Source organism: Zeus faber (genome assembly GCF_960531495.2).
Source record: "Zeus faber genome assembly, chromosome: 4".
Taxonomy (NCBI): Eukaryota; Metazoa; Chordata; class Actinopteri; order Zeiformes; family Zeidae; genus Zeus; species Zeus faber.
In genome coordinates, this window is record NC_137191.1 from 19747688 (window position 1) to 19761574 (window position 13887).

The 13887-nt window shown below is 42.9% G+C and overlaps 1 protein-coding gene across 2 annotated transcripts; it reads left to right on the forward strand.

Annotated features, from left to right (window-relative positions):
• Positions 1-575: 575 nt before the first annotated feature.
• On the forward strand, positions 576-11542 carry prelid1b (PRELI domain containing 1b). 2 transcript variants are annotated; one of them, XM_079998524.1, is made up of 6 exons: positions 576-714; positions 1194-1404; positions 3584-3809; positions 5220-5333; positions 5427-5505; positions 10592-11542. In XM_079998524.1, the coding sequence occupies exons 2-6, from the start codon at positions 1313-1315 to the stop codon at positions 10714-10716; spliced, it is 636 nt and encodes a 211-aa protein (XP_079854650.1). In that variant the 5' UTR covers positions 576-714; positions 1194-1312; the 3' UTR covers positions 10717-11542. The 2 variants fall into 2 exon arrangements, with proteins under 2 accessions (XP_079854650.1, XP_079854649.1); XM_079998523.1 differs by lacking the exon at positions 10592-11542 and having other exon boundaries at positions 5427-5645.
• Positions 11543-13887: the final 2345 nt, after the last annotated feature.

The following is a 13887-nucleotide window of genomic DNA, read 5'->3' on the forward strand; positions in this document are numbered from 1 at the left end:
ACACACACTTTAATTTACTTTTGGTTTACTTTAATTTATATGCAATCTCACATTTTATACAACACACGGACCCACGACCAAGACGGGGCGAGGGCGATCTTCGTGCTGCATTCCGGTGAAACTCGGAAATCGGTCATTTCGATTGGAGGGATACCAGCTGCGGCCTCATGCGGCGCACTGCCTCCGTTCGGGGGAAACGTGTGTTGGCACGGTAACGGTTGTGAAGTACCCAGAGCTACAAGCCGTGTTTTCAACGTCACGTAAAAGCGAGAGTGTCGTTGACACCGACGCTAGACGTGTTTCTCAAAAAAAAAAAAAAAAAAAAAAGAAATAACACCGCCGCTGCGTCTGCTTGCGTTCGATCTGTTTTCCGAGCGGACAAACCCCCGACGTGGAATCCCCATTTAAATGGCCGCTCCCTTGCGCTCTCGCGAGTAGGGCGTCTGATCTCTCCGCGGCCCGGGCCCAGACGAACGCAGCATCGGATCCAGTCGGGTATAAGCCACTTCCGGTTGGTTGCCCGTCACATGTCGCGCAGTAACGTAACCCTCTCCCTCGTCGGACGTTCGCCGACGTCCGCGTCCACGTAGGCGATGTCGTTGGAATTATCGCCCGTCGTTAGGTTCCGTCTGCTGCGTCGTTGAAAGAAAAAAAAAAAAAAAGTACATTTAAGAATCGTATGAACTGCCACGCTAGTGTGGGATGCGAAGGGAGGTGAGCTCACAATTTGGAATGAACTGGAGCTAGCACGGCGCTAACGTTAGCGTCGTTTGGCAACCCCCGTGGTGCAGGCGCAGTGCTAACGTAGTATCGTTGGCGAATGACGTCTGTGTTCTCTTTATTATCCCCCATTATGCAATGGAAGCTTTTATACTTACTACACGGCCCAGGGAGTGCCAGCACAACCATTGTCCCTCAGTTGGAAAGGCTGCACTGGGTGTGATGTGACATGGGGTTTATAAAGCCATTATGCAGCCAGCTAGTTGTCAGCTATTCATTTTGTTGATTGTTGTGTTTGTATTATCCATTGTTATTGGTTTGCAGCAGTGTCACGCCCCACTTCCTGATTTTAACCCCTGCTTCCCCAAATACCACTTTGTCTGCACATTGTCTTCATGCCTAACTGTGATTTATTTATTGATCGATTCTTCACTTAATGCTTGCCTTTTTCCCGCCTGTCTGCTCTTTTACAGTTTACGGCACCGTGTCAGGAATTTGGATGGAGCCAGTTCCAAATTTCCCATTTTATTGTTTGAGCGCAGAAAGGGAGGTCACGTCCCAGGATTCAGAATACTCCGTACGCCGGTGAAGAATGGTCAAGTATTTTTCAAACAGTGCGGACATCAGGAGTACTTGGGAGCATGTTGTCTCTGCCTTCTGGCAGAGGTACCCGAATCCTTTCAGGTACAGTCAGTTCATGTCGTCGCACATTGACACAGCTTCTCCAACAGTTCTTAAGAGAACCGCTAAGCGTGACCATTATGGAAGGGATAATGTATAACCAGCCAGTTATTTCAACCAAGCCCCCAACAGGCTCATTAGGTATTGTTATCACTCTGAAGGGGGTTATTTTGCGACATTACATGGCTTTTTACTAAATACAAGAATACATTGAGATGGAATATCGATTTGAAACTATATCGAATTGAAACTATTCTATAACCGGTATGCCAAGTTTAAGACGTTTGGCTGAGAATATACACTACTCACAAAAAGTTAGGGATATTTGGCTTTCGGGTGACATTTATGGAAAATGTAAAAAGTTCACGCTACAGTGATATTATATCATGAAAGTAGGGCATTTAAGTAGAAGCATGCAATGGTGATTTCCTTATCTCAAACAATTTATTGAAACAAAAGCCAACAACAGTGGTGGGTATACAACAACAAAAAATGTCAATGTCTCAATAACTTGTCATGTGCCCTTGAGCATCAAGTACAGCTTGACAACCACGTCTCATGCTGTTCACAAGTCGACTTATTGTCTGCTGAGGCCTGGCCCCCCACTCTTCTTGAAGGGCAGCCCTCAGGTCATTGAGGTTCTGGGGTACAGCGTTACGAGCCTCTACACGGCGTCTCAGCTGATCCCATAGGTTTTCTCTGGGATTTAAGTCTGGAGAAAGTGCGGGCCACTCCATTTGAGGTGAGCCGTTCCCTAATGATGTGACCTCGATGAGCTGGAGCATTGTCGTCCATGAAGATGAAATGAGGCCTGTGTTGTTCATGCAGGGGCACAATGACTGGATTAATGATGTTATTCAGCTAGTATGGGCTTGTCACTGTACCATTCACAAAGTGTAGGGCAGGTCTGTATTGACTAGACACACCTGCCCACACTGTAACACCACCACCACCAAAGGCTTGTCTGGTGACAACAGTGGCTGATGCATTGCGCTATCCTTGACGTCTCCAACATCGTTGGTGGCCATCATTTCTGCTCAGCCATCATTTCTGAGGCCACTGGTCCCTCGTCCAGCGTAAATGCTCCCTGGCCCATGCAAGAGGATGATGCCTGTGCCTGGTGGTGTGGTCAGGTACCCTTGCAGGTTGTCTAGCACGCAGACCACGCTGATGGAAACGCTTTTGAATGGTCTGACGTGACACATGGGTGCCTCTCACCTCCCTTAAATGTGCCTGGAGTTGAGTGGCATCCATCATCCGGATCCGCAGAGCACTGTTCACAATGAAGCGCTCATCAGTGTGGGATGTGGCCAAAGGACGTCCACTTCTATGCCTTTCTGTGACTCTTCCAGTCTCTCTCTATCTCTGTTGCAACCTGCTGATGACACTCTGTGACACTCTAAGCTCAGTGGCCACTTCCCTCTTAGAACATCCTGTTTGAAGCCTCGCAATGGCGAGGTACTGTTGATCAGTTGTTAGGTGTCGTCTTGGTCTCATGATGTCAAAATGTGAACAGCATGATGAAGAGGGCTGTTTGATACCAATTCTAATTAAACCAGGAAATGTATTGGTCGATTCATGGATCAAATACCTGTTGTGAATTTTGCCGTTCAGCTCCTTGTTAGAGAACAGCAAGTTGTGCAGAAAGTACTGTGTGTACTGTGACATGTGCATTCAAAAGTTTAGAGAAGGTCAAATAAGGTTCACCTGTAAAGGTTACAGTCCATTTTATCTTCATCATGAAATATCACCCGAAAGCCGAATATCCCTAACTTTTTGTGAGTAGTGTAAGTCCACAACAACGTAGCAAACTATTCGCCCCATTGAAAAAAAACATTGCCCTTTCAACCTATTGCCTGTTGGGGAAATGTGAAATTGGACATCTTGGCATTCCTCTCTGTAAGTCTTCCATTGTAGTTTCTGTGTAATGCCACAAGATGTCTTCACTAGCTAGTGTTAACATTAGCATGTAGATGGCGTGATGCGAGGGGTGTGAATCCAGGCAGCAGTCATTATTCAGAAATAACTGACTGTCGATTGCCGCTATTGACCAATCAGAATCGAGTATTCCACAGAGCCATGTAATAATCAAATTAAGTTATCATTGTCACACAGAATTGAAACAAAGTTGTAGGACATTGACTCCCTGGCTGACGTCTCCGTGTGTTTGCTTTGTCATAAGCACTCATGTGCTCACAGAGGATGTTGTACACAGAGAGGTGACCGCAGACCGTCGACTCTTCACAAGACGACTCCTCACCAAGACCAATCGGCTTCCTCGCTGGGCCGAGAGGATCTTTCCTTCCAACATGTCCCGTTGTGTCTATATCATTGAGGACTCTATTGTGGACCCGGTCGCCAAGAGCTTGATGACCTACACTTGTAACCTCAACCACACAATGCTCATGGTGAGACGCAAGGTTTGGCTAAGTTGTTTGTTTGTTTATGTGTTTGGGTGTTGTTTTGCAAATAGGGATGCAATGGTACAGGGTATGTTATCCGACCCTTCGGTACGCCCCCTACGCTTCAATACACAGACGTGAACTGTGGTATTATGATATCACGGTAGAAGATGGCCGCAGCGCGGTGTGCTTCGAGTGCTGCTTCCTATTAAATCCAATTTAGGAGCTCCACCGGCCACGTCAGCTGCATAACATTTCTCTATTTTTGCACGAGGTTTATTTTTTATTTTTTCAACTTTGTGCGGCTACGTAAGCCTTTTCAATAGAAACGAGATAAAACTGCACAGAAATGTTTTAGTAAAGAGTGCGATCAATCAAGGTGTCCAGTTGGAAAATAACCCCCCGGGAAAATAACCCCCCCGTGTCCCTCTTTATGACAGACTTCTCTTGAAAGATTATTTTGTAGGAATGAAGGGAACGGAGCCTCGCTCGGTGATGAGCCCTTCCTTTATTTGTCAAGTTTTACAGTTTTATGTTGTGTTTGTTTAAGTTACCGTCTCCTGCCACCGGCAAATGTTTCCCCCTCTATGTAAGATATATCCTCTGCTCCTCCCTTGCCGGGAGGTGCCCTGGCTGAAAAGGAGCGCACCCACTGTCATGTTAAGTTCTCAAAGCGAAGGCGCACACGCACTGGTCTGAGTTTGAGGTTTTATTTCAATAAATTATTTTACTATTATTATTATTATTATTATAATTATGTGTGGAAAACTACTCTTCCATCTGTTTTATACAAAAATAACTAACTATAGAACTGGTCTTGTTTATTTTTTATAAATGTTTTATATGTATGCAGCGTGTATATGTAGACAGAGATCGATATAGATGTGAATGAATGAAAAATTATGATTTGAATTATCCACTATCCTGGACACCTCCGCTCCAATTAGATGAACTTATGCAAATTATTACAACCCACCAATTAACTTGAACCCTCCCCACCCCCCAGAGACATACACACAGAGTGCTACACTAGTTATTTGTGGCAGACTACTAAAAAAACATTTTTTACACCTTTTTAACTTTAAAAATCTTATATATAAAGATACTGCAACTGTACTCTTGTTACCGAAGCCCCAAAACCGTGATACATACCGTGAGCCCACTGTAGCTTTGCATCCCTTATTGAAAACACAACAAAAATACAAAGAGCCTCCTAACACCGCAAAGAACGCCGGGCCTTAAGAGTTTTCTCTTGACTCTCGCCTTACAAAAGCCAAAATATAAAGAAAGAAGTACTAGCATATATATTTTATTTAAAATTTGAGTTTTTGGTTAAGGTCATATTATTTGATAAAACAGTTGTCCACTTCATTACCAAAGAGTTAAATTAGTATTTCGTCCTCCGCATGATTCCAGTCTGTTGAGGAGCGCTGCGAGTTTAAAGAATCAACAGAGCAACCACTGTCCACGCGGCTGAATCGAGAGGCGTGGATCTCTTCCAGTGTCTACGGCTTCTCAAGACCCATTCAGGTACTTACGCAAAGTATGACATCCATCATGCAAACGTACAATAATTAGATATTATGGTGAAATCATGAACTATTTAACGCCTGTTCCTGTCAGGAGTTTGGATTGGCCCGCTTCAAGAGCAACCAGTTGAAGGCCATCAAAGGGTTGGAGCACGCGCTGTCAAACCTACACAGTATGTACCCTGCACCTGTTGGTGGCCCTACAGTTCCTGAGTGCGATTCGATTGTACACCATTGTCGTATAACTTGGCCTACGCTTTGCAACCATGCAATTCTTGGTCAAAATACGCAGGTACAAAATGGCAGCTGAAACTACACCAAAAAAATAAAATATATATATTGTGTTTGTGGCTCTGTAATCCCTCTCCTCCTCCTCTCACTCCCTCAACATCCACCGATACACAGCGCAGCGGTACTTATATAACGCATAACTCTGCATTGCTGAGGTAAAATGGGAAGTGTGGAAGTAATAATCAAGCAAAAAACTGTGACCGTAATGTTAGCATATAAAACGTGAGATGCACCAATCGGCCGGTGACTGGAATCGGCCGGTTTTCTGCTTGCTCTACCATGACCGGTGACCTGGCAGATCAGTATCAAATATCCAATTCTGTGCTGGTAGAATTTACAACCCAGTACTGTGCTCATGTACCCATACACGTGAAAATGCTCCGATACTCAAACCCGAGACCAACATAATGTATCCTAGTTGACGCTCAAAAAAGAGGGGGAAAGGAAAGAAAATGTCGGCTGTTTGGAGGTACTTCAAGGTAAATGGAGAAGATATCAGTTTTGTATCCATCGCCTGACAATATTCTAAATTGTGCAGACTGAGTATCTATCACTGTTACTACACCGTCTGCCCTGGTTGTTTCTAGTGCACGAGCTCTGATCGTGATGAAAAGTTTCTCTCTTTTTTTGAGACTCAGTTCTTGACGAGTCACTGAGTAAAACAAGTCGTTCCATTTGATTGGGTTGGTTTGATGCACGGTGAGTGAAGGAGGACTTCCAGTGAAAGACTGAGAAGAATCGGCCATTTATTATAGATGTAATTTGGAATGACAAGTACCATATAGATATAATAGAAAGGTACATTTGCACTTGAAAGTGAAAGAAACTTTGATTTGAAGTTTGAACTCCATGTTAGTTATAAATAGATCTTGTGTCCTACTAAAACTCAGTGAGAGTTTAGGTTTCATTATACTGAAACTCGGTGACAGTCCCATATTCTATTTTATTGGAACTCAGTGACAGTTCCATGTTAGAATTTATTTTATTGGAACTCAGGGACACAGTGAATTATCTCTGTTCTATTATTGTTCCATAGTGAATAATGGACAATAGTAAACGGTGAAAGTGTAAGTGAAAATTGCAGCAGTAGTCAGTATGTGCAGCTGTCCTATCACGTGAGCGTGATCAGATCACATCATCTATTTGTCATTGCCGTACAGCAGATAAATATAGAAATTGAATAGTTAATGTTTAATTATGAACATACAATTTAAATGAAATTCTGAATCACCCCATATCACAATCGGCAGGTCAGACTTTTAAATAATCAGCAATCGAAGCGGCCAAGAAAATTGGTGCATCTCTAGTCAGTAAACATGTTTGGTAACTTTACGAGATGATGCATTTCAAGGGATATATCCTAATGAGATACATTTGTGTATATATATAGTTAGCCGTAGTAGCTCGCATACTTTAGTTTGTTACGTCGTTCGTTGCCTACACTCATAACGAGACCGATGCGGTGTGAATAACCGATGGAGTCGTTTAGCTGCAGTAACCCAAACACCACGGAGGCTCCCTGTTACACTGCTGTGGTATTCCAAATGTTTTCTCAAGCTTGGCAAGTCAGATGTTGTAGTGTGTCTCTTCTGCCTTGATGTTGGATAAAATACTTTATATTGAAGTATCTAAAGCTGCGTATCGCCCTCTGTTGTGAGCTTTATCACCGCCCTGTTGTTCTACAGAATGGGCTCATTGGCATTCACTGACGACTCAAATGAAAATAAGATTGTACTATTATTATTCCCTGAGGGATAATAGATATAGTTAGTAATTATAGATTGTAATTTAGTTGTCGCAACAGTGAACAAGAGGTTGAAGAGCATATATACAGTGGGGCAAAAAAGTATTTAGTCAGCCACCATTTGTGCAAGTTCTCCCACTTAAAAAATGAGAGAGGCCTGTTATTTTCATCATAGGTATACCTCAACTATGAGAGACCAAATGAGAAAAAAAAATCCAGAAAATCACATTGTCTGATTTTTAAAGAATTTATTTGCAAATTATGGTGGAAAATAAGTATTTGGTCAATAACAAAAGTTCATCTCAATACTTTGTTATAAACCCTTTGTTTGCAATGACAGAGGTCAAACGTTTTCTGTAAGTCTTCACAAGGTTTTCACACACTGTTGCTGGTATTTTGGCCCATTCCTCCGTGCAGATCTCCTCTAGAGCAGTGTTGTTTGGGGCTGTCGCTGGGCAACACAGACTTTCAACTCCCTCCAAAGATTTTCTCTGGGGTTGAGATCTGGAGACTGGCTAGGCCACTCCAGGACCTTGAAATGCTTCTTACGAAGCCACTCCTTTGTTGCCTGGGCGGTGTGTTTGCGATCATTGTCATGCTGAAACACCCAGCCACGTTTCATCTTCAAGGCCCTTGCTGATGGAAGGAGGTTTTCACTCAAAATCTCAGGATACATGGCCCCATTCATTCTTTCCTTTACACGGATCAGTCGTCCTGGCCCGTTTGCAGAAAAACAGCCCCAAAGCATGATGTTTCCACCCCCATGCTTCACAGTAGGTATGGTGTTCTTTGGATGCAACTCAGCTTTCTTTCTCCTCCAAACACGACAAGTTGAGTTTTTACCAAAAAGTTCTATTTTGGTTTCATCTGACCATATGACATTCTCCCAATCCTCTTCTGGATCATCCAAATGCTCTCTAGCAAACTTCAGACGGGCCTGGACATGTACTGGCTTAAGCAGGGGGACACGTCTGGCACTGCAGGATTTGAGTCCCTGGCGGCGTAGTGTGTTACTGATGGTAGCCTTTGTCACTTTGGTCCCAGCTCTCTGCAGGTCATTCACTAGGTCCCCCCGTGTGGTTCTGGGATGTTTGCTCACCGTTCTTGTGATCGTTTTGACCCCACGGGGTGAGATCTTGCGTGGGGCCCCAGATCGAGGGAGATTATCAGTGGTCTTGTATGTCTTCCATTTTCTAATAATTCCTCCCACAGTTGATTTCTTCACAACAAGCTGCTTACCTATTGCAGATTCAGTCTTCCCAGCCTGGTGCAGGTCTATAATTTTGTTTCTGGTGTCCTTTGACAGCTCTTTGGTCTTGGCCATAGTGGAGTTTGGAGTGTGACTGTTTGAGGTTGTGGACAGGTGTCTTTTATACTGATAACGAGTTCAAACAGGTGCCATTAATACAGGTAAGGAGTGGAGGACAGAGGAGCCTCTTAAAGAAGAAGTTACAGGTCTGTGAAAGCCAGAAATCTTGCTTGTTTGTAGGTGACCAAATACTTATTTTACCGAGGAATTTCCCAATTCATTCATTAAAAATCCTACAATTTAATTTTCCTGGATTCTTTCCCCCCATTCTGTCTCTCATAGTCGAAGTGAACCTATGATGAAAATTACAGGCCTCTCTCATCTTTGGGATGAGAGAGGGAGAACAAGTGGGAGAACTTGCACAATTGGTGGCTGACTAAATACTTTTTTGCCCCACTGTGTGTGTGTGTGTGTGTGTGTGTGTGTGTGTGTGTGTGTATATTACTCTTCAACCTCTTGTTCACATTATTCACAACATATTGATTTATATTTTTCCATCCACTAGATGTCATCAAGTTTGCAAAACGCATTGTTAGAGATTTACCTAAAGGTCCCTTCCAAGTTTTTTAAAATTGTCTTGTGACTCGTATGTTAAAAAGTAAAGATTGTTTTGCCTTGTAACACGGAGGGAGCGTTTAGAGCTGGTCCATAACTCAAGCTCCTGGCGCCGGACTCGCGGCACCACAAACCAGAACGATGTTGTGGTGACGCCGCAGTTAGTTCTGGCCTTGTTTTCTGAAAGGACATTGTTGTCATTGTGTCCCAAGCACCCGTCTCTTCATGAATTGCAGGAGTTGGTGTCAGGGCCAACAGTGGTGGTGAGTATTTGAGCAGCAGCGCATCCATCTGCCACTTCGGGGCGCCGCCCAGGATCCTCCCTATTAGGGATGCCAACCCCGTGCTGTAGCCCGTAGCGTCACTAGAACCTTTGTAGAAAACCTGTTGTCGTCTAGATGCGTAGCGTCCAACGTGGGAGAGTCAGAGCGTGGAACGTGTTATGATCAGACACGGATGGAAATGCATTTAATGAACCTTTGATAAACCAAGACAGGGAAAAGCATCGATTCAATTTAATTCCACCTTCTCACGAGAGGGCTTGCCTTTTTATTTTTATTTTTTTCAAGAAATTGTAAACATGAATTCTTCCATATTGATCTCCATAAATTCACAACAATATACATTGTTTCTTTTAAGGCAGTACAACAATAAATATATAATACAAATATATAATACATAATACAATAGACCTGAACGCTGACAACAGGGGCTGCATCTCCACAGCACAGGGTTGCTGCGTGGCCAAGGCTACTTTGCACTTTGTTCGCTCCCGCTTATACCCTGACTAGAAGTAGAACGGCCAAGTCACACTCGTTGTACCAGTTATCACAGAGCGCCAGAGAATCAGAGAAGACATTGTATCGAACTTCCCCCTCGACCGTGGAGATGTATAAAGACTGATATAAAAGTGGAATTTGACCTCATCTTGAGTTCATAAGAAGGTTTCCCGGCCGGAGCGTCGCACAGGACTTGACGTCCTGAAAAACCTGTCCCAGTGTCACGCTGTTTTCATGCCACAGCAGACACTCAGTTTCACTCACATTAGTGTCATTCAGAGCATTGCAGGTCACTTATCCTTATTTATTTCAGCAAATGAGATAAAAAAAAAAAATAGAAAATGGAAGTAACGTTTATAAATTGACTACCCCAAAAGTTTATGTCCCACATTGTTGTGATGACATTTATGCCTCAACTTGCATTTACATTCCATGAGGTCATTTGCGATGTACATAACTCAACATACTGTATATTTCATAAAGCCCTAATTCTGATGCGTCATGAAGGTCTACCTTCATATGTCTGCAGCTCGTTGTGAGACGATGTGACGCTCACGTTTCCTTCCTCCTCCCGCTCGCAGGAGAGCCGCCCCAGCGGGCGCCGAAGGACTCTGTGAAAGATGTGGCATTTGCCGCCACAGGGACCAAGTCCAAGACGCTGGCCTCCGCCGCCGCGACCCCAACCAAGCCCCCGCAGTTCGTCTGACGGGGCCGCCACGCACAATCGCCACCATGTGACTGTTCTGAAGCTGTGCCGCTTTTTAACCTACCTCTGTTATTTGACTTGATTTTTTTTTTTATTCCCAAATCTTGTTTCATCCGTGCTACTCTGTTCTCGCCCACTAACAACCGTTAGGTCAGCTTCTCCGGGGTTGAACTGGAGTCTTAACTTATCACTTTTTGTCTTGTTGATATGTGCATTTAATCTTCGGACTCAGGAACCAAACCGCTGTCCACCGACTGCCTTGGTTTAAACTATCAAAAGATAGTTACCAGCAACATCACACACACAATGCTTTGTATAGGGTTTCAAATTAAATATTTGAAGCCTTAGATGCATGACTAAAAGTCGTGCATGTAAATGATGTAAGTAACCTGGATCTGAATGCATGTCAATTCGCTAGGTTATCCTGATGAAACCGTATTATTTGAAGTTAGTCAATAACAGCAGGGCCCAAGCAGAGATCACATCAACAGATGGGGAGAAATCAATTTAGGTCACTGCAAGAGGAAAAAAAACTTGAAAGAATGAAGTGTCTAACTGTATATTGTGATGTTAGGAGATCATTTCACTATTTTGTGAATCTGGTCTTTTTTTTTTTACCAAAACAAGAAGCGGTCCTCGTGTATTGGTTTCTAATGAAGGCATTTCTGTGGTTGTATTTCCTTTTGGAGAAAATAACTTTGTATGAATTTTAATTTAATTTTATTCCTCAAACTCTTATGTGAAATCCCTTTTTCGATACTTTTTTTTTTTTTTAAGAGTGCGTTATAATTCTATTTATTGAACTGTGACATTTAGAATAAAGATATTGTACGCATTAAAATAATTGTATATATCCCAGACTGCAGGTGTCCTTATTGTACGGGGACCAAATCATAAACCAGAAGTACCAGTTTTGTCAACTTTTTTTTTTTCTTTCTTTTTAACTGTTGTGTCCCCACCAAACAGACTTTCAGTGATGTGCTTTATTAACCCCTTCGACAAACATTTCACAGAAGAGAAAAAAATGCATCTGCACAAGTTGTTTTTTTTATATATAAAACTGTTTATAATTATATTACAATGAGAAAAGACACAATACCTTCAAGTGTTTGCTAAAACATAGCCAGCACCAGGTACACATGTGTTCACATACACCCACAAAAAAAAAATAACATGTATAATATGACATCTTCTGAATGCGTATTACACATCTGCTGAAAGGAACTTATTCACAGGTCTCTGGCACAGAACTCTCCGCACTACAGGGTTCAATAGGTTTTATTACTGCTGCCGATCACCACCCATCACCAACCTCACACTCAAATCTCAACCCGCACCTTTTTTTTGTCTTTAACCTACGTTCCTAAAACGTTGTTGGCGTGTGCAATGTGCGAGTCCGCTCCTGCCAATCCTGCACCAGATGTTCTGGAGAAATGTCAACGTTAAGGGGATGGCTGCGTTTTTTTTTTTTTTTTGTTTGTTTTTAAATCTTTAACAACAATTGCTCATATTGTACATACAACTAAGAGGATGGAGGAAAAGAACAAAAACAAAAAAAAACAGGGTGGCCTGGGTGCGGGGTGGGGGGCTGACCTAAATTCTACATTTTCATAAGATATTCACCTGGAATTACATAGGAGTCCTTCCTCTATTCTGTGTGGAAGGGATCGGGAAAAACAAAGTGACGAGTTACTTGGCACCTCCTCCCTGCGCCGTCTGAGCCTTGACCTCGTTTCACCCCGAATCCAATCTCTCTTAGGGCCGCGCTCGCCTGCTGACTTCCCTTAGCGTCACACTGTGCTTTTGTGCTCCGGGGGGAAAAAAACAAAAAAAAAAACACTGAAGTAAATCTCTGCGCAACGGAGACGTCGAGAGAGGGACACGACCGGAACGTTTAAATTCATCGTCCGCTGACCCGTTGTCCTTATAAAACCGTGATTCGATTCCTACGGGTTACTTTGCACACCAACAACGAATGGATTTTCCTGATGCCGGTCACCCCCCCCCAAATTCAGGCAATCCCTTCTCCAGCCAGATCGCATAGTACAATCTCAATTTTAAGGAAATAAAGGTGTTTTTCTTTTTAATACAAGGCACGTCATTAAAATCAATTCCATAACCACCATCCAGCCACCGACATCCACCCACATCCACCCAATTGCTTCCACACCCCCTCAACCCCAAACGTGCGCTATGTGCATTTTTTTAGACAATGTCGTTTGAAACGTGGAAAATCTCAAGATGTGGCCAACTCCTCAACCCGCTTCCATCTCGCCTTCGCTGCTTTCGTTCTCTAGCGGGAGGTTCTGTGCAAGAGATTTATTTGTATTTTTTCTTCCTTGTACATTTGTTTAGTCTGATTTCTCTCGTGACTGACAAGGTCACAAAAAAAAGAAAGAAAGAAAGAAAGAAAAAGGGACATTTTCCGCTACTAACAGTCACGTACAATTCATTGACGTAATGTAAACTCTTTATGAAAAGAAAAGGTCAAGAACTTTCTTGTATGTTTGCTCTCCTGGAGTGTGGAGAGAGCGCTGAGCATGGAAAAAAAAAATAAAATTAAAAAGAAAAAAACGAAAGAAACGTCGGAAAAGAAAAACGCGGTCACCTCAGTGCGCCACGGACACAGAAGCAAAAAAAACCCCAAAAAAAACAAACAAACACGTTTGTCTTCTACCTACTATCCTGTTATTAAAAAATAAAATAAAAACAGACAAACAAAAGCACAATATGGTTGTATTGCTGCGTTTGGGGACGTTATCCTGATCCGCCGGGGAGAAGCAGGAAGGGTCGCGAGGAGCCGGGAGGGAGAACGTCTTCAGCTGCCATCGGTTGGATTATCCTTTTTATAGCCGCTCCTCTCCAAGTGACTCCGTCGTTTTTCATGTTGCTGTTGTTGTCGTCGTCGTCGTTTAAAAAAAAAAAAAAAAAAAAAAAAAACAAGCCCATTTTTCGACGTACGATAACAGAAGTCACCGTTTACAGCAAGAAATAAAAAATAAAATAAAAATAAAAAAACGAGCTTCGAGAGCGTTTTTTCGTGTGTTTTTTTTTTAACCCCATTGTTTGCTGTTCAAGGTGACTGAAAGCTGCCGTGGGAGTTTTTTTTGTTTTGTTTTCCCCCGTTGTTGTTGTTGTTGTTGTTGTTGTTGTTGTTGTTACCAGTGTTGT